Source organism: Engystomops pustulosus, chromosome 10 (genome assembly GCF_040894005.1).
Source record: "Engystomops pustulosus chromosome 10, aEngPut4.maternal, whole genome shotgun sequence".
In the NCBI taxonomy this organism is placed as follows: Eukaryota; Metazoa; Chordata; class Amphibia; order Anura; family Leptodactylidae; genus Engystomops; species Engystomops pustulosus.
This window is the reverse complement of record NC_092420.1, coordinates 7,461,363-7,480,803: the sequence shown is the minus strand read 5'-3', so window position 1 is coordinate 7,480,803 and position 19,441 is coordinate 7,461,363. Positions and strand designations below refer to the sequence as shown.

At 44.5% G+C, this 19,441-nt stretch overlaps 1 protein-coding gene across 2 annotated transcripts in view; it reads left to right on the top strand.

The window, feature by feature from the left end:
• LOC140104518 (netrin-4-like) overlaps positions 1 to 19,441 on the top strand; it is a 36,256-nt gene that overhangs the window by 14,557 nt on the left and 2,258 nt on the right. For both annotated transcript variants that reach the window (XM_072128089.1, XM_072128088.1), the window contains exons 4-9: positions 6,156 to 6,282; positions 6,387 to 6,575; positions 16,700 to 16,913; positions 17,029 to 17,162; positions 17,901 to 17,969; positions 18,314 to 18,484. In XM_072128089.1, the coding sequence (XP_071984190.1) occupies positions 6,156 to 6,282; positions 6,387 to 6,575; positions 16,700 to 16,913; positions 17,029 to 17,162; positions 17,901 to 17,969; positions 18,314 to 18,484 (904 nt within the window). The remainder of the gene's footprint in view (positions 1 to 6,155; positions 6,283 to 6,386; positions 6,576 to 16,699; positions 16,914 to 17,028; positions 17,163 to 17,900; positions 17,970 to 18,313; positions 18,485 to 19,441) is intronic.

Genomic DNA, 19,441 nt, shown 5'->3' with positions numbered 1-19,441 from the left:
ACAAGAGCTTACAGTCTATGAGGATGAGAGGTGACACAAGAGCTTACAGTCTATGAGGATGAGGGGGGGACACAAGAGCTTACAGTCTATGAGGATGAGGGGGTGACACAAGAGCTTACAGTCTATGAGGATGAGGGGTGACACAAGAGCTTACAGTCTATGAGGATGAGGGGGAGGACACAAGCGCTTACAGTCTATGAGGATGAGGGGGACACAAGAGCTTACAGTCTATGAGGATGAGGGGGACACAAGAGCTTACAGTCTATGAGGATGAGGGGTGACACAAGAGCTTACAGTCTATGAGGATGAGGGGGGACACAAGAGCTTACAGTCTATGAGGATGAGGGGGGACACAAGAGCTTACAGTCTATGAGGATGAGGGGTGACACAAGAGCTTACAGTCTATGAGGATGAGGTGGTGACACAAGAGCTTACAGTCTATGAGGATGAGGTGGTGACACAAGAGCTTACAGTCTATGAGGATGAGGGGGGACACAAGAGCTTACAGTCTATGAGGATGAGGGGGGACACAAGAGCTTACAGTCTATGAGGAAGAGGGGGGACACAAGAGCTTACAGTCTATGAGGATGAGGGGTTGACCGAAGAGCTTACAGTCTATGAGGATGAGGGGGGACACACGAGCTTACAGTCTATGAGGATGAGGGTCTTACACAAGAGCTTACAGTCTATGAGGATGAGGGGGTGACACAAGAGCTTACAGTCTATGAGGATGAGGGGGTGACACAAGAGCTTACAGTCTATGAGGATGAGGGTCTTACACAAGAGCTTACAGTCTATGAGGATGAGGGGGTGACACAAGAGCTTACAGTCTATGAGGATGAGGGGTTGACACAAGAGCTTACAGTCTATGAGGATGAGGGGGTGACACAAGAGCTTACAGTCTATGAGGATGAGGAGGTGACACAAGAGCTTACAGTCTATGAGGATGAGGGGGTGACACAAGAGCTTACAGTCTATGAGGATGAGGGGTTGACACAAGAGCTTACAGTCTATGAGGATGAGGGGGTGACACAAGAGCTTACAATCTATGAGGATGAGAGGTGACACAAGAGCTTACAGTCTATGAGGATGAGGGGGGCACAAGAGCTTACAGTCTATGAGGATGTGGGGGAGACAAGAGCTTACAGTCTATGAGGATGAGAGGTGACACAAGAGCTTACAGTCTATGAGGATGTGACACAAGAGCTTACAGTCTATGAGGATGAGGGGTGACACAAGAGCTTACAGTCTATGAGGATGAGGGGGACACAAGAGCTTACAGTCTATGAGGATGAGAGGTGACACAAGAGCTTACAGTCTATGAGGAAGAGGGGGGACACAAGAGCTTACAGTCTATGAGGATGAGGGGGTGACACAAGAGCTTACAGTCTATGAGGAAGAGGGGGGACACAAGAGCTTACAGTCTATGAGGATGAGGGGTGACACAAGAGCTTACAGTCTATGAGGATGAGGGGGAGGACACAAGCGCTTACAGTCTATGAGGATGAGGGGGACACAAGAGCTTACAGTCTATGAGGATGAGAGGTGACACAAGAGCTTACAGTCTATGAGGAAGAGGGGGGACACAAGAGCTTACAGTCTATGAGGATGAGGGGGTGACACAAGAGCTTACAGTCTATGAGGATGAGGGGTGACACAAGAGCTTACAGTCTATGAGGATGAGGGGGAGGACACAAGCGCTTACAGTCTATGAGGATGAGGGGGACACAAGAGCTTACAGTCTATGAGGATGAGGGGTGACACAAGAGCTTACAGTCTATGAGGATGAGGGGGGACACAAGAGCTTACAGTCTATGAGGATGAGGGGGGACACAAGAGCTTACAGTCTATGAGGATGAGGGGTGACACAAGAGCTTACAGTCTATGAGGATGAGGTGGTGACACAAGAGCTTACAGTCTATGAGGATGAGGTGGTGACACAAGAGCTTACAGTCTATGAGGATGAGGGGGGACACAAGAGCTTACAGTCTATGAGGATGAGGGGGGACACAAGAGCTTACAGTCTATGAGGAAGAGGGGGGACACACGAGCTTACAGTCTATGAGGAAGAGGGGGGACACACGAGCTTACAGTCTATGAGGATGAGGGGTTGACCGAAGAGCTTACAGTCTATGAGGATGAGGGGGGACACACGAGCTTACAGTCTATGAGGATGAGGGTCTTACACAAGAGCTTACAGTCTATGAGGATGAGGGTCTTACACAAGAGCTTACAGTCTATGAGGATGAGGGGGTGACACAAGAGCTTACAGTCTATGAGGATGAGGGTCTTACACAAGAGCTTACAGTCTATGAGGATGAGGGGGTGACACAAGAGCTTACAGTCTATGAGGATGAGGGGTTGACACAAGAGCTTACAGTCTATGAGGATGAGGGGGTGACACAAGAGCTTACAGTCTATGAGGATGAGGAGGTGACACAAGAGCTTACAGTCTATGAGGATGAGGGGGTGACACAAGAGCTTACAGTCTATGAGGATGAGGGGGTGACACAAGAGCTTACAATCTATGAGGATGAGGGGTTGACACAAGAGCTTACAGTCTATGAGGATGAGGGGGTGACACAGGAGCTTACAGTCTATGAGGATGAGGGGGTGACACAAGAGCTTACAGTCTATGACAGTGATGGCGAACCTATGGCACGGGTGCCAGAGGTGGCACTCAGAGCCCTCTGTGGGCACTCAGGGCATCACCAGAGATGACTCCAGGTATCTTCCTGAAGTCCCAGATAGCCCAGGACTTGCTGTGCGTCAGCGCTATCTGGGACTACTGCAGGAGTGGGAAGGTGTGGACAGATCTGGATTATCATTGTAGCTCCTGCTCCGGCCCTGACAATTCTTCCTGTTTATGGGACCCTGGAGGGAAGCTACAATGATCATCCAAGTTTCTTCTATTTTCTGCATTATTGGTGCCTCAGGTGGTGGTAGCAATGAAAACTGTGACATAGAAGGGAGTATAAGTCACAAATTAAATTTCTGCGCTGGCACTTAGCGATAAGTAAATGGGACTTGGTTGTAGTTTGGGCACCCGGTCTCTAAAAGGTTCGCCATCACTGGTCTATGATGTTGTGAGCTGTACATTTTACTTGCACTGATACAATGTAACAAACTATTTGTTACCTGGGTTAACTAGAAAACACCTTTGAGTATTTTATCTACTGACTGCAATCAGAGATCCTACACACGGTAGAAAGTTACAGAACATATTTATAGATGGCTTCATGAACCATGCAGAGAGGAGGAATACGTAGTGGCACGGGGTTGCGGTAAAAGGATTTCCCAATTTTCCATTATTCCTGGATTTTACGCTCACAGATCAGGAAGTGGCGGTCTTGTTATTTTTCGGTTAGGTTCGCCCCCTCACATAATTGGGAATAACCCGCCCAGTGTTGTTATTACCCGAATAGTGTCCCACTCAGTGAGCATGAGGCCCTGGGGGGATGCTGGCACCACCTGACCTCCACAGTGCAGGGGTAGTGGCTCTACTAACCCCTCACCCCACCCCATAGATACCACCCAGCTGGCAGCGTTCCAGGAGGGTTGTGAACCAGCCCGAGCTGCAGCCATCGCAACACTGGGTTCAGCAAAATGTTACACAGACATGAAGTGAGGGGCTGAGTGTGTGGTGACATCCCGGCACTGTGTTATGGGGGTGCTGGGATATCCCACCCTATATGATATAGGGGATAGTGACCAGCACTGAGAAGTACTCATGTATATATCACCAGAGTCCTTGGTGTCCTCTGCGTTTTGGAGTGGGTGTTATTTCTCCACTTAGTCCCTGAGTCACATTTGGCAGGTGTCATTTACCTCGGACTCAATATGGTCCCTGGTCATTCCTGTCTGGGAGGGTATCCTGCAACTATGTGATGGCACTGCTTGGTCCTCCGGTCACGTCTGGTGGGGCGGGTGTCAGGTTCCCAGGTAATGTCTGGTGTGGCGGGTGTCAGGTTCCCGGGTAATGTCTGGTGGGGCAGGTGTCAGGTTCCCGGGTAATGTCTGGTGTGGCGGGTGTCAGGTTCCCGGGTAATGTCTGGTGGGGCAGGTGTCAGGTTCCCGGGTAATGTCTGGTGGGGCGGGGGTCAGGTTCCCGGGTAATGTCTGGTGGGGCAGGTGTCAGGTTCCCGGGTAATGTCTGGTGGGGCGGGTGTCAGGTTCCTGGTAATGTCTGGTGGGGCGGGTGTCAGGTTCCCGGGTAATGTCTGGTGGGGCGGGTGTCAGGTTCCCGGGTAATGTCTGGTGGGGCGGGTGTCAGGTTCCTGGTAATGTCTGGTGGGGCAGGTGTCAGGTTCCCGGGTAATGTCTGGTGGGGCGGGTGTCAGGTTCCTGGTAATGTCTGGTGGGGCAGGTGTCAGGTTCCCGGGTAATGTCTGGTGGGGCGGGTGTCAGGTTCCTGGTAATGTCTGGTGGGGCGGGTGTCAGGTTCCCGGGTAATGTCTGGTGGGGCGGGTGTCAGGTTCCTGGTAATGTCTGGTGGGGCAGGTGTCAGGTTCCCGGGTAATGTCTGGTGGGGCGGGTGTCAGGTTCCTGGTAATGTCTGGTGGGGCAGGTGTCAGGTTCCCGGGTAATGTCTGGTGTGGCGGGTGTCAGGTTCCCGGGTAATGTCTGGTGTGGCGGGTGTCAGGTTCCTGGTAATGTCTGGTGGGGCGGGTGTCAGGTTCCTGGTAATGTCTGGTGTGGCGGGTGTCAGGTTCCTGGTAATGTCTGGTGGGGTGGGTGTCAGTTCCTGGTAATGTCTGGTGGAGCGGGTCTCAGTTCCTGGTAATGTCTGGTGGGGCGGGTGTCAGGTTCCCGGGTAATGTCTGGTGGGGCGGGTGTCAGGTTCCCGGGTAATGTCTGGTGGGGCGGGTGTCAGGTTCCTGGTAATGTCTGGTGGGGCGGGTGTCAGGTTCCCAGGTAATGTCTGGTGTGGCGGGTGTCAGGTTCCCGGGTAATGTCTGGTGTGGCGGGTGTCAGGTTCCTGGTAATGTCTGGTGGGGCGGGTGTCAGGTTCCTGGTAATGTCTGGTGGGGCGGGTGTCAGGTTCCTGGTAATGTCTGGTGTGGCGGGTGTCAGGTTCCTGGTAATGTCTGGTGGGGCGGGTGTCAGGTTCCTAGGTAATGTATGGTGTGGCGGGTGTCAGGTTCCTGGTAATGTCTGGTGTGGCGGGTGTCAGGTTCCCGGATAATGTCTGGTGGGGCGGGTGTCAGGTTCCTGGTAATGTCTGGTGGGGCGGGGGTCAGGTTTCCAGGTAATGTCTGGTGAAGCGGGGGTCAGGTTTCCAGGTAATGTCTGGTGGGGCGGGGGCAGGTACTCGTGTAATGTCTGGTGAAGCGGGGGTCAGGTTTCCATGCCACGTCTCCACATGGTCCCTGGGTCTCTTCTGGTTGGATGGTGTCATGTCTCAAGGCCGTGTGTGTCTTTGTGGTCCTCTGGTCATGCCTGTCCTTGGGTCACATCTGGCAGGGTGGGTATCTGGTCTCCAGGCTGTACTTAGTCCCTGGGTCACTTTTGGCAGGACGGGTGTCATGTCTCCAGGCTGTGGCCCAGCTTTGTCCCTGGGTCACCTGAGGTAAATCCTGTTTTTGCACAGAGAGATTTCTTAGTGGATTTAATCACATTCCTCCTATAACCCTCCTCCGATTCCAACAGTTCCCTCCTGTCCAAACATCTTGTCCAACATGTGCCTTCCCCCTGATAATCCCCGGCAGAGTCTCCAAACTATCTGATCTCTGCGGTGCCAGGCTGGGTGACCTCCAGGCATGGTGCGGCTCTGCTCATCAAAGACCAGCTGGATGGAGGGGAAAAAGATAGAAAACATCCCAGACGGTGACAGCCCAGGGGAGGGGCCCGCATGGAGGGATGCAGAGCCCCCCTTATCCCATAGCTGTCAAGCTGAGGGACATTGACAGATGATAGAAAAGCCTGACCCACATATTCTGCCTAATATGAAGGGGTGTAGTGCTGTGTGATGTTAGATACAGCAATGTAGGGCAGTGTCACACAGTACCAAGCAGGATAGAGTTACACGGATTAGATATAGAAGTTTAGTAGACTGTATCACACATGATAGCAGTAGATACAGTAAAAAAAACCATATAGTTATAATAAAATATTATAATTATGAGTAGACAGAACTTTCTAATTTGTCTTCTCAGGTCCATGGAAAATGTGTGTGCCAACATAACACGGCTGGGGATCACTGTGAGAGGTGCGCCCCCATGTACAACGACCAACCATGGAGGCCGGGGGACGGCAAAACTGGAGACCCCAATGAGTGCAGACGTAAGTCTAAGGAAACATTAAACTCTAGAGATGGATAGATCCAATCCCAAGTACATCTCGGGCTCAGTGATGACTCCTCTTCCTCTGCTGTCTCCATGTCTTAGGCTGTCGCTGTCACAATCACGCTGTCAGCTGTCACTTTGATCACAATGTCTGGCTTTCCTCTGGAGAGAAGAGCGGAGGAGTGTGTGAGAAGTGCCAGCACAACACGGAGGGGTCCCGCTGCCATAGGTGCCAGGCAGGCTACTACAGGGACCCCTCTGTGCCCATCAGCTCCCCAATGGCCTGCAAAGGTAAGAGTGAGAATACAACAGAAAGAAGATCCGAGTTACTGAAAGGACAAGATGCCCAAGGACCAAAACGTGAAGTTCTCAAAAAGCTAATTATGGGGGTCCCCTCACCCACAACCAGCTATATGCTATATTGGCCTTGTGATGGACCTTAGTGGAAGACCATGGTATCTCTGGAGGACCATGCTGTCATCCTCCAGTGTCTGTGTTACTTGGGTAGCTACTACATTATTTGGCCTTAGTGATGTGACTATGTCTTCGCTTTTCAGCCCATACAGTACAATGGGTGGTCACCATTCCTCTTCCTGAAGCCCCTCGATGACTCTTTAGTGTCAACTGTGGCTACTCTAGGGTGCCGCACCCCGAACAATTAGGTAAACTATAACACATGGCTGAGAGCCCTTTAACACATGAGATGCATTGCTGAGCAATTTATTTTTGCGTCTTGTGCCAGGAAATAAGTCCATAAAAATGCACAAACCTGCCAGCTCAGATGCCACGTACCCACAGACACAAAGGAGAAGGAGATAAAAGACGGCCGTCCGCCCGCCACACACCTGCCCCGCAGCCGCAGCATAACACCGGATTCCTGGGTTTTGATATAGTGTGATATGATTGATTTGGAGCTGGGATTTTCGCTTAGAGCCGGGCATTACTCCTCACGGGGGCCGTAATGCCAGCCCATTGTTCCACTAAGCCTCTGTCTCCTTCTGTGATACATCTGGGGCATTAGCAGTGTTCATTCAATTATATCTTGGCTTTTTTTTCTAGTCCCGTAATCCAGCGTGCCTGTGTATGCAAAGCACAGCTGGGAGCGGGCGAGGAGGAACCCCGGCTATGTAAATAACTGGATTGTGCTTAGCCAACCTCATGCCAGGGAAGAGTTAAAGGGACACATCCCAAAGTTTAATAGGATACTTCTCTTATATACAAGAATATAACTACTATAATACTGCCCCCTATGTACAAGAATAACAAAAATTTACTTACCCCGAAATTTTCTTTTCCTGGAGTCCAGGGGCAGCACACACAAATGGGTTTTAGTCCTCTAGAACCAATCAGATAGAGACAGGTTACCAAGCAGTACACATGTATTCAATTAACTAGTTAAGGAGCCCTATAAGAGGGAGGAGGAACTAGGAGACAGTGTATTATTATAAAGCAATATAAATAAGGGAGGGAAGCATGTGCTGCCCCTGGACTCCAGGAAAAGAAAATTTCGGGGTAAGTAAATTTTTGTTTTCCTGATCGTCTCAGGGGCAGCACACACAAATGGGATTTGTAAAGCAGTACCGAAAAATTCTATGGGTGGGCCACATGTTTGTAACTTAAGCACTGCTCTGCCAAAGAGTGCCCTCTGCTTAAGAGATAGTCTAGCCTATAATATTTGACAAAGGTTAAAGATGACGACCATGTTGTGGCCTTGTCCACTTTGTCCATGATATAACTCTGTTGAAGAGGTAGCTGTAGGCTGTATAGAAGGAATCCTTATCTCTGAGAAGGATCTTGATAGCATGTATACTGTAGTGTTCTTCTATGGTGGCCTTAGACCACCTGGTTATAGTGACAACTTGCCCTTTGCCCAGTTATTGGGAGCACTGGAATAGGAGGCACAAAAAAATAACGGAAGATCATTTTTTAAGGGAAGACATCAAGAACTGCTATTCTTAAATCTTGATTGTGGAGACTTCATTAATCCTAACAAGAGGTTTGTAGATAAAAGGAAGCATAATTTTTTTTTTTTTTTGGAAAAAAATCTGGCATTGATACCCAGATGAGGAAGTCATCTCAATTTTTGAAGTATGGATCTTAGATTAATGGATCCTGTAGTTCAATAACCCGCCTGGCTGCGGTGATGGCGGTCTGAAGAATACTTTAAAGGTAAGGGACCTTTATGTAACAGTTCTGATAGGACCCTGTATAGGGCTGAGAAGACAACCGATAGCGCCTTACAGGAAGGACAGCAGAAGAATTATTATTATTATTAATTTGAAGAAGATATGCAGTAGATGCCATTGTTGAGAATTTGATTGAGATTTAGTCGAGATTTTTTTTTTTTTTTTTTAAGATATCTGGATCAAAGTTGATGAAGATTTGAGCCTCTTTCATACTCCGTTAGTCTTTTCACCATGGGCAGTCTGTAGGGTAATAGTGACCCCAGGATATGATCGCTGTTGTGACATGATCACTGCATCAGCCTCCAGGCAATTAGCTGCCGAGTGTGTGGATGAGGATGGTGTACGCTCTTTTTGGAGAGCAGGTCCCCTGTTGCTGGCAACTTACAGTACCTCCCTTTTGACAGCGACTGTGGCAGGCCCTGTGGAGCCAACGAGGCGGGAAGACATAGTCTTTGTCCTTACCTCTTCTGAAACTGTTCAGAACATTTGGACCAAGGGAGTAGGAAAGCAACATGTACACCAGAGCCTGGTTCCACTTAAAAAGGAAGTCCGTCAATTGCCAATGTATGGCTGAAATGACTTACATTTTTGGTAGTTTTGAATTTCCGCATGACGCTATGGCATCTGGATAGGGAAAAACCTCATTTGACCATTACACCATTATAACTGATGAGTTGAGACTCCATTCTTTCGGGTGGCATGGCTCACAGCCCAGAATATCCGCAGTGGTGTTCTATAATCTTTCAATGTGACCTGCAGAAGATCTTCTGTCTGTGCCATCATCCTTACATTAGCGGGCTAAGTGATAGCTTTTCAAGCCTACCGCTTGCTCAGAGAATATGGTCAGTCCGTTGTCTAACTGGACTGGGTGATGACAGTGGAGAAGGTACTGAAAGTGGAGAAAAGGGCTTTACTGCCCTAAAGTTCTTTTAGGATTTTGAGATTCATCAGCTTGTTTGCTCCACTTCTTCTTAGTCCATAGATGACTAACATGGGCACCCCAACCCTCAGAGGAGGCATCTGATGCAAGTCCCTATCGGAGATAGGAGACCAGAGTATTTTGGATGATTGAGTTTGAGATTCCTACCGTCTTTTCTGGTGTTTGAAGAGCCCTTTATAGGCTTGAGAGGAATGTCGTGTCCCTTGTTCCACTTTGTCTGAAGATCAATCTCTGGATGGCCCCCACTTATTCTGGGGTTACATTCACCAATTGAGGTGTTTATTTAAGAAGCTCAAACCTCGTGACTGACGGGACACAAAGCAAGATTTCTTTGCATTAAACACGAATCTCAGAATCTGACACAATTGGAGAAACTTCTAAAACATGGGATTGGAGTAGAGGTTCTGAGGAAGCTCTTATCAGCCGGCTGTCTGGATACTCCACCATTGTGATACCCTGATCCTCAGGGCTGCCATGAAAAACCACTGCCAATAAAGAAAAAACTGGAGATGCAATCTTTTGGATCTGGTTTGAATCGCTACATTACTATCCCCTGTGAGTAGACAGGGAACATTGAGGCTACAGTGTGACTAGATAGTCCTCTTTAATTAGAAGAGCCCCTGCAGACTGGATCGCTTTAATCCTGAATTTGACCCCTCTTTATTTATTTATTTTTTTGAATGCTGAGAGAAAAAAATGAGGGTCTATACAAAAAATATGACGTCAGCTGGTAGAGTTCTCTGGACACTGAGGTGCAGCCTCCTGTGATGACTGATGTCCCCAGTTGTCTGATGGTAGTTCTTGACTACTGAGAGTAATACTTCTGAGGTCTTCCTCCCCACCTCGTGTATGTGGGGCTCGGCGTCACATGACAGTAGGACTGGTAATAGGTCATCTTCTCCTGGAAGAGAAAGCGTCTTCTTGCTTAGCCAGAGACTTCTGCTGCCTCCTAAAGACTCCGCTATGGACTGTGGAGCTTCACTCCCTGACCTTCACTTCAGCTTTCCAGGATCATGGACATGGATTCTGGCTGGAACAGGAGGCTTCAGAAGTTGTTCTTAAAAACACCATTTCCATCCTATTACCTGACTCATAAGGCTCTTCTGGCCGTACTGGCGAGGGTAAATGACTTACAGGAGAGCCTCGCCGTATCCAGGTGAGTATCAGGGATCATCTGTAGCACTTGATGAGATGCAATCTTTTCAGTATTCATCTAATACACCAGAACAATTCGCTCAGCCCGAGCCACTTGGGGCAGAGGGCAGGGAGACTTTACACAGCAGCAGAGGCAGTAGATGACTTCTTCAGTACAGAGACTGCTTTATGGACTAGGGAACACCGATTCTTCAGCGGGAACATCGCTTTGTGAGGTGCCTTAGTAACAGGAGGATCCTTAATTATAAGAGATTTGACTTTTCAATGTACATCTTTGAATGTAGGCTCAGGTTATATTTATAATCCACTCCTCTAGGATGGGGTGTCCCTACTAGGATTGTTTAACGTCCTCATAAAGACTGAACTTTATCCTTGTGTAACATAATATTCATCATTATCAGATTCCCCAGAACAAGACCCCTCTTCAGAGCTCTATGGTGACTTCAGAGGCCGCTGCCCCTTGCACCATGATATAGATCCACTAGAAATGTCCTCTGTTAGATGTGTGAATCAGGACTAATAAGCTGTTAGTTTGCATTATCAGGAGGTGCAGAGACTAGGCTTAGCTTAGAGAAGGTTTCTTGCTGAGCTCCTGTGAGGCGACATCTGCTATAAAACAGAACAAAACAAGGGTTAATCACCCGTTCTGACCAGGCATTTCTAGCACTAATGCAAGCAGAGAGTGCACATAATATCGCCATTACGTATCCACACAGGAGACTGTGACCGGGGGTGCATGATAACAGCGCCCTGCTATACATCCGACCCAGGAGCGGAGGTACTGTGAGACAGAAGTGCCTATATATAGCATTTATACATCTAATATTAGCAGATGCACTAATCCATAGTGTATAATAACATCCAACATAGGGGCTGCGGCACTATGTGCATAGATCATATATCTTACACATCTAATAGCAGCTGATGCACTATGACACAGGGAGTGCATAATAATAACACCATGCTATACATGTAATATGGGGGATGAGACCCTATGTAACAGAAGTGCATTACATCATAGATTTTTATGCATCATATAAATCCAATACAGGAGCTGAGGCCTTATCAAAGGAAGCTGGGATTCCCAGCCAGTCTCCCATTCCGGCACCTGCCAGGCCTGGAGCTGCTTAGCAGCAGTGATCTGACGAGAGAAAGCACATATAGGTTAGAATGGCTGTGGAGTGTAACATAACATAACATCCTGTACATGTAATATAGTAGCTAGGGGTAACCAGCGAGTGCATAACATAGCATCCTATATGTATAATATAGCAGCTAGAGGCAACCAGCAAATGTATCATAACACAACATAGCATCCTATATGTATAATATAGCAGCAAGAGGCAACCAGCAAATGTATCATAACACAACATAGCATCCTATATGTATAATATAGCAGCTAGAGGCAACCAGCAAATGTATCATAACACAACATAGCATCCTATATGTATAATATAGCAGCTAGAGGCAACCAGCAAATGTATCATAACACAACATAGCATCCTATATGTATAATATAGCAGCTAGAGGCAACCAGCAAATGTATCATAACACAACATAGCATCCTATATGTATAATATAGCAGCAAGAGGCAACCAGCAAATGTATCATAACACAACATAGCATCCTATATGTATAATATAGCAGCTAGCATAGCATTCTATATGAGTAATATAGTAGCCGGAGGCATGATGTAACAGCGAGTTGTACATATAACCTTATACATTTGATACACGCGCTGCAGCACTATAAAGCAGCGAGTGCCTATAACATTGCATTAGGACACAGCCCTCCTATATATATCCTGCAGAGGTATACAAACCCATATAGGAGCTGCAGCACTGTGTAGCAGGGAGTGCAGGGCCTGGACAGCAGTAATCAGCGCAGTGTGAATACACACCAGGGAGCATGAGCATAACAGGAGCCATTTCTTACCTCAGTAAGCAGAGGGCCGCGTTGCTGGAAGAGAGCAATCTGCATATTGTGGCGCCGGAACTTCAAACTCCAGACGCCGATTGTGTCACCTCCGGTCCTCAGCCAAAACTCCCTGGCGCCAGAAAGGGAACACCACATCCGGTGCTGTAATCATGGCATCACACAGGCCCGGCCTGCCCCATATGTACAAGAATATAACTGCTATAATACTGCCCCCTATGTACAAGAATAGAACTACTATAATACTGCCCCCTATGTACAAGAATATAACTGCTATAATACTGCCCCATATGTACAAGAATATAACTGCTATAATACTGCCCCCTATGTACAAGAATAGAACTACTATAATACTGCCCCCTATGTACAGGAATAGAACTACTATAATACTGCCCCCTATGTACAAGAATATAACTGCTATAATACTGCCCCCTATGTACAAGAATATAACTACTATAATACTGCCCCCTATGTACAAGAATATAACTGCTATAATACTGCCCCCTATGTACAAGAATATAACTGCTATAATACTGCCCCCTATGTACAAGAATATAACTGCTATAATACTGCCCCCTATGTACAAGAATATAACTACTATAATACTGCCCCCTATGTACAGGAATATAACTACTATAATACTGCCCCCTATGTACAGGAATATAACTACTATAATACTGCCCCCTATGTACAAGAATATAACTACTATAATACTGCCCCCTATGTACAGGAATATAACTACTATAATACTGCCCCCTATGTACAAGAATATAACTGCTATAATACTGCCCCCTATGTACAAGAATATAACTGCTATAATACTGCCCCCTATGTTCAAGAATATAACTACTATAATACTGCCCCCTATGTTCAAGAATATAACTACTATAATACTGCCCCCTATGTACAAGAATATAACTGCTATAATACTGCCCCCTATGTACAAGAATATAACTGCTATAATACTGCCCCCTATGTTCAAGAATATAACTACTATAATACTGCCCCCTATGTACAAGAATATAACTACTATAATACTGCCCCTATGTAGAAGAATATATCTACTATAATACTGCCCCCTATGTACAAGAATATATCTACTATAATACTGCCCCCTATGTACAAGAATATAACTACTATAATACTGCCCCCTATGTACAAGAATATAACTACTATAATACTGCCCCCTATGTACAAGAATATAACTGCTATAATACTGCCCCCTATGTACAAGAATATAACTACTATAATACTGCCCCCTATGTACAGGAATATAACTACTATAATACTGCTCCCTATGTACAAGAATATAACTACTATAATACTGCCCTCTATGTACAAGAATATAACTACTATAATACTGCCCCCTATGTACAGGAATATAACTACTATAATACTGCCCCATATGTACAAGAATATAACTGCTATAATACTGCCCCCTATGTACAAGAATAGAACTACTATAATACTGCCCCCTATGTACAAGAATATAACTACTATAATACTGCCCCCTATGTACAAGAATATAACTGCTATAATACTGCCCCCTATGTACAAGAATATAACTGCTATAATACTGCCCCCCTATGTACAAGAATATATCTACTACAATACTGCCCCCTATGTACAAGAATATAACTACTATAATACTGCCCCCTATGTACAAGAATATAACTACTATAATACTGCCCCCTATGTACAAGAATATAACTACTATAATACTGCCCCTATGTACAAGAATATAACTACTATAATACTGTCCCCCATGTACAAGAATATAACTACTATAATACTGCCCCTATGTACAAGAATATAACTACTATAATACTGCCCCCTATGTACAAGAATATAACTACTATAATACTGCCCCCTATGTACAAGAATATAACTACTATAATACTGCCCCTATGTACAAGAATATAACTACTATAATACTGCCCCCTATGTACAAGAATATAACTACTATAATACTGCCCCCTATGTACAAGAATATAACTACTATAATACTGCCCTCTATGTACAAGAATATAACTACTATAATACTGCCTCCTATGTACAGGAATATAACTACTATAATACTGCCCCCCTATGTACAAGAATATAACTACTATAATACTGCCCCCTATGTACAAGAATATAACTACTATAATTCTGCCTCCTATGTACAGGAATATAACTACTATAATACTGCCCCCTATGTACAAGAATATAACTGCTATAATACTGCCCCCTATGTACAAGAATATAACTGCTATAATACTGCCCCCTATGTTCAAGAATATAACTGCTATAATACTGCCAACCTATGTACAGGAATATAACTGCTATTATACTGCCCCCTATGTACAAGAATATAACTGCTATAATACTGCCCCCCTATGTACAAGAATATATCTACTACAATACTGCCCCCTATGTACAAGAATATAACTACTATAATACTGCCCCTATGTAGAAGAATATATCTACTATAATACTGCCCCCTATGTACAAAAATATAACTACTATAATACTGCCCCCTATGTACTAGAATATAACTTCTGTAATACTGCCCCCTATGTACAAGAATATAACTACTATAATACTGCCCCCTATGTACAAGAATATAACTTCTATAATACTGCCCCCTATGTACAAGAATATAACTACTATAATACTGCCCCCTATGTACAAGAATATAACTTCTATAATACTGCCCCCTATGTACAAGAATATAACTACTATAATACTGCCCCCTATGTACAAGAATATAACTACTATAATACTGCCCCCTATGTACAAGAATATAACTACTATAATACTGCCCCTATGTACAAGAATATAACTACTATAATACTGCCCCTATGTACAAGAATATAACTACTATAATACTGCCCCTATGTACAAGAATATAACTACTATAATACTGCTCCCTATGTACAAGAATATAACTACTATAATACTGCCCCCTATGTACAAGAATATAACTACTATAATACTGCCCCCTATGTACAGGAATATAACTACTATAATACTGCCCCCTATGTACAGGAATATAACTACTATAATACTGCCCCCTATGTACAGGAATATAACTACTATAATACTGCCCCTATGTAGAAGAATATATCTACTATAATACTGCCCCCTATGTACAAAAATATAACTACTATAATACTGCCCCCTATGTACTAGAATATAACTTCTGTAATACTGCCCCCTATGTACTAGAATATAACTTCTGTAATACTGCCCCCTATGTACAAGAATATAACTACTATAATACTGCCCCCTATGTACAAGAATATAACTTCTATAATACTGCCCCCTATGTACAAGAATATAACTACTATAATACTGCCCCCTATGTACAAGAATATAACTTCTATAATACTGCCCCCTATGTACAAGAATATAACTACTATAATACTGCCCCCTATGTACAAGAATATAACTACTATAATACTGCCCCCTATGTACAAGAATATAACTTCTATAATACTGCCCCCTATGTACAGGAATATAACTACTATAATACTGCCCCCTATGTACAAGAATATAACTACTATAATACTGCCCCCTATGTACAGGAATATAACTACTATAATACTGCCCCCTATGTACAAGAATATAACTACTATAATACTGCCCCTATGTACAAGAATATAACTACTATAATACTGCCCCTATGTACAAGAATATAACTACTATAATACTGCCCCTATGTACAAGAATATAACTACTATAATACTGCTCCCTATGTACAAGAATATAACTACTATAATACTGCCCCCTATGTACAAGAATATAACTACTATAATACTGCCCCCTATGTACAGGAATATAACTACTATAATACTGCCCCCTATGTACAGGAATATAACTACTATAATACTGCCCCCTATGTACAGGAATATAACTACTATAATACTGCCCCCTATGTACAAGAATATAACTACTATAATACTGCCCCCTATGTACAGGAATATAACTACTATAATACTGCCCCCTATGTACAGGAATATAACTACTATAATACTGCCCCCTATGTACAAGAATATAACTACTATAATACTGCCCCCTATGTACAAGAATATAACTACTATAATACTACCCCCTATGTAAAGGAATATAACTATTCTAAAACATATTACGGTATTTCTTTATTTTTGCTTACTTCCTCTGTAATATATAATATGCTCTTCTTCATTATATAACAGAATGTTCATGTAATATAATGGGATCTGTGAATGAAACCCTGAACCGAAGTTGGAAGTGTCACCCCAAGACTGGTTTCTGTTACTGTAAACCCGGTGTGGCCGGCCCATACTGTGACCGCTGCTTGATGGGATACTGGGGATTTGGAGAAAACGGCTGTCGGCCATGTGATTGTGCGCGAGACTGTGACCCGGACACTGGGGAATGTTATATCAGGTATCACATGACAGAGTCTGATACATTGTAACCAGTCCCAGTGATTGTGTTTGCGCTCCTGATATCTCTCATAATCCAGGTAAATTGTGACTGTCATTATATTGCTGTTTTGCAGCGATAACAATGAGCGTTATTTCAACATTCCTATTGGTGGACGGATTCCTGACATTATAGATGCGCCAGCCAATGAGAGTGAAGATGACTGGAAGTGGACAAATGAGCAGGGATTTTCAGCTCTGCGACATCCAGGTAATGGATGGGCATTGGGTATCCATAAGGATTATCATCATGTATGTTGTGAATAGCAGCTGAGGTTCAGCTCCGTGCAGAGAGCACAGAGCACAGCAGTGTGGGGGCACAGAGAGTTCCATAATCGGACCTTTGTGTATTTTGTTAGTAGCAGCAGGACTGTGAAAAATGGATTTATATTTTAGCTGTGTTTTAGGACTGTGTTATCATTGATTGTAGCTTCTCCAAGTGCACGGTGGACTGCTGTGCCCGTGACTGTTTTAGTATCCAAGAAGAAACTAGCTGCAGTCTTTACTCGAAACAAAAGGGAGGGGCTGTGGAGCAGTTCAGTGCAGAGAGCACAGCAGTGTGAGGACAGCACCCTAGTGTTCTTTGAGAAGCTACAATCCTGGAATATAAATTAATATATCACAGTCCCGCTGCTACTAACACCATACATAAAGGTCTGATCACACATCTCTCCAGGGACAATACATAACACTGGCTGCAGTCTGTACGGTCACAGCTGCTGATAAGATCCACACATTCAAAAACTTTGCAAAGTAACTTTATCAGTCATGTTGTGCTCTCTATACATATTTTCTTCTCTAGTCACATCCAAAGCTTACAATGATATTCAGAATGTTGGATGAATAAGATATATCACACGTTTTATAATAAGCTCATGGCTTCCCAGTTGTTGTACTTGTAGTCCGCCCCTACTGGTCTATGTTAAACCTTTGTCCTTGTATCCTGCAGAGAAGTGTGTGTGCAAGGAGCGGATGCTGGGGAGCATCACAGATTTCTGCCAGATGAAGTATGCGTATGGTAAGTGGGAGCTCGGATGTTTCCTGATCTGACACGATAATCAAATTCTCAACATTTCTGACCTGAGAACAGTAAGATGCCATATTTGATACGCCAGGAATCTGGAAACTTTATAAAACAAAATTGTGATGTTTATACTCCAGTCACACCCAAAGCTGTATCAACAATTCATCTATACCACTAAGAGCCCCTAACATAGGAGCCACCTCACCTCCCATAATGCACTGCTTGGTGGTAATTAGCAGAGTGCTGAATGCAGCTTTAGATGCGACTGGAGAAGATTATATCTTATAACCCAAGATGTGTATAGATGTATATAGATGTGTATTTGTTTCCTCTGTCAGTCATCAAAGCGAGGATCCTGTCCGCACACGATAAAGGAACACACGCAGAGGTGGTGGTCAAAGTGCGGAAAATCCTCAAGTCAGGAAAAGTGAAAATTGGTCGGAATAATCGGAGGATCTATCCTGAATCATGGACCAATCGCGGCTGCACCTGCCCCATCCTTAACCCAGGTATCTTCTATTCAGTAAAAATATTAGGGCTGTCTGCACCCAACACTAACAAGGGATCCCATTGAATACAATTTAAGGAAACCTGTCAGCAGGTGTGACCACTGCTATTTATTGTCCCTGGAGAGATGTGTAATCAAATCTTAGTGTATGTTGTTAGTAGAAGCAGGACTGTAAAATATGGATTATAGATATTCCAGGATTGTAGCTTCTCCAAGAGCACTGGGGACTGGTCCTCACACTGCTGTGCTCTCTGCAGCCAGTGTTAGGTATTGTCCCTGCAGAGATGTGTTATTATACCTTTGTGTGTGTTGCTAGTAGCAGCAGGACTGTGATATGTGAATTTATATTCCAGGATTGTAGCTTCACCAAATGGTGGGAAGAAGCTACAATCTTGGAATATAAATCCATATATCACAGTCTACATGGTTCTACCTGATGACGGGTTCCTTTAAAGGGGTTTTCCCATGAAAGAAAATTCTCAAATTTCAATCCCCTAGTGATGTTAACACAGTAAATATCATTTTTAACCATTTACTTCACAATTTTACTTGTTACTTCTTACTTATAGCTCCTATAACTCAGTGATGGTCAGTGCAAAATCCCAGGGTGTGGGCGGAGAATTGTTAAGCAGACACATTATGATCCATCTGGTTCTGTGTGCGGACAATGTGGTTACATTATCAGGGTACAAGGTTATATACAGTTTCATCTGGCTTCTGAACATTGTACTTGTATCCGACACATAGAGAGATGGGACAGATCAGAGATGATGATGATCTCTATTAGATGCCTATTACACACAATGTCAGCTCTCCTACATCTCTGCTATCCCAAAACACACTAGATCTGCTGTGCCGTCCCTGATAAACAACTTAGCTGTCTGTATCTTGTAGTTCTCCTCATGTTGCTGCCAGCAGGAAGTCAGTGTCTGTGTATCAGTGTGAGCTCCGTCCTGGA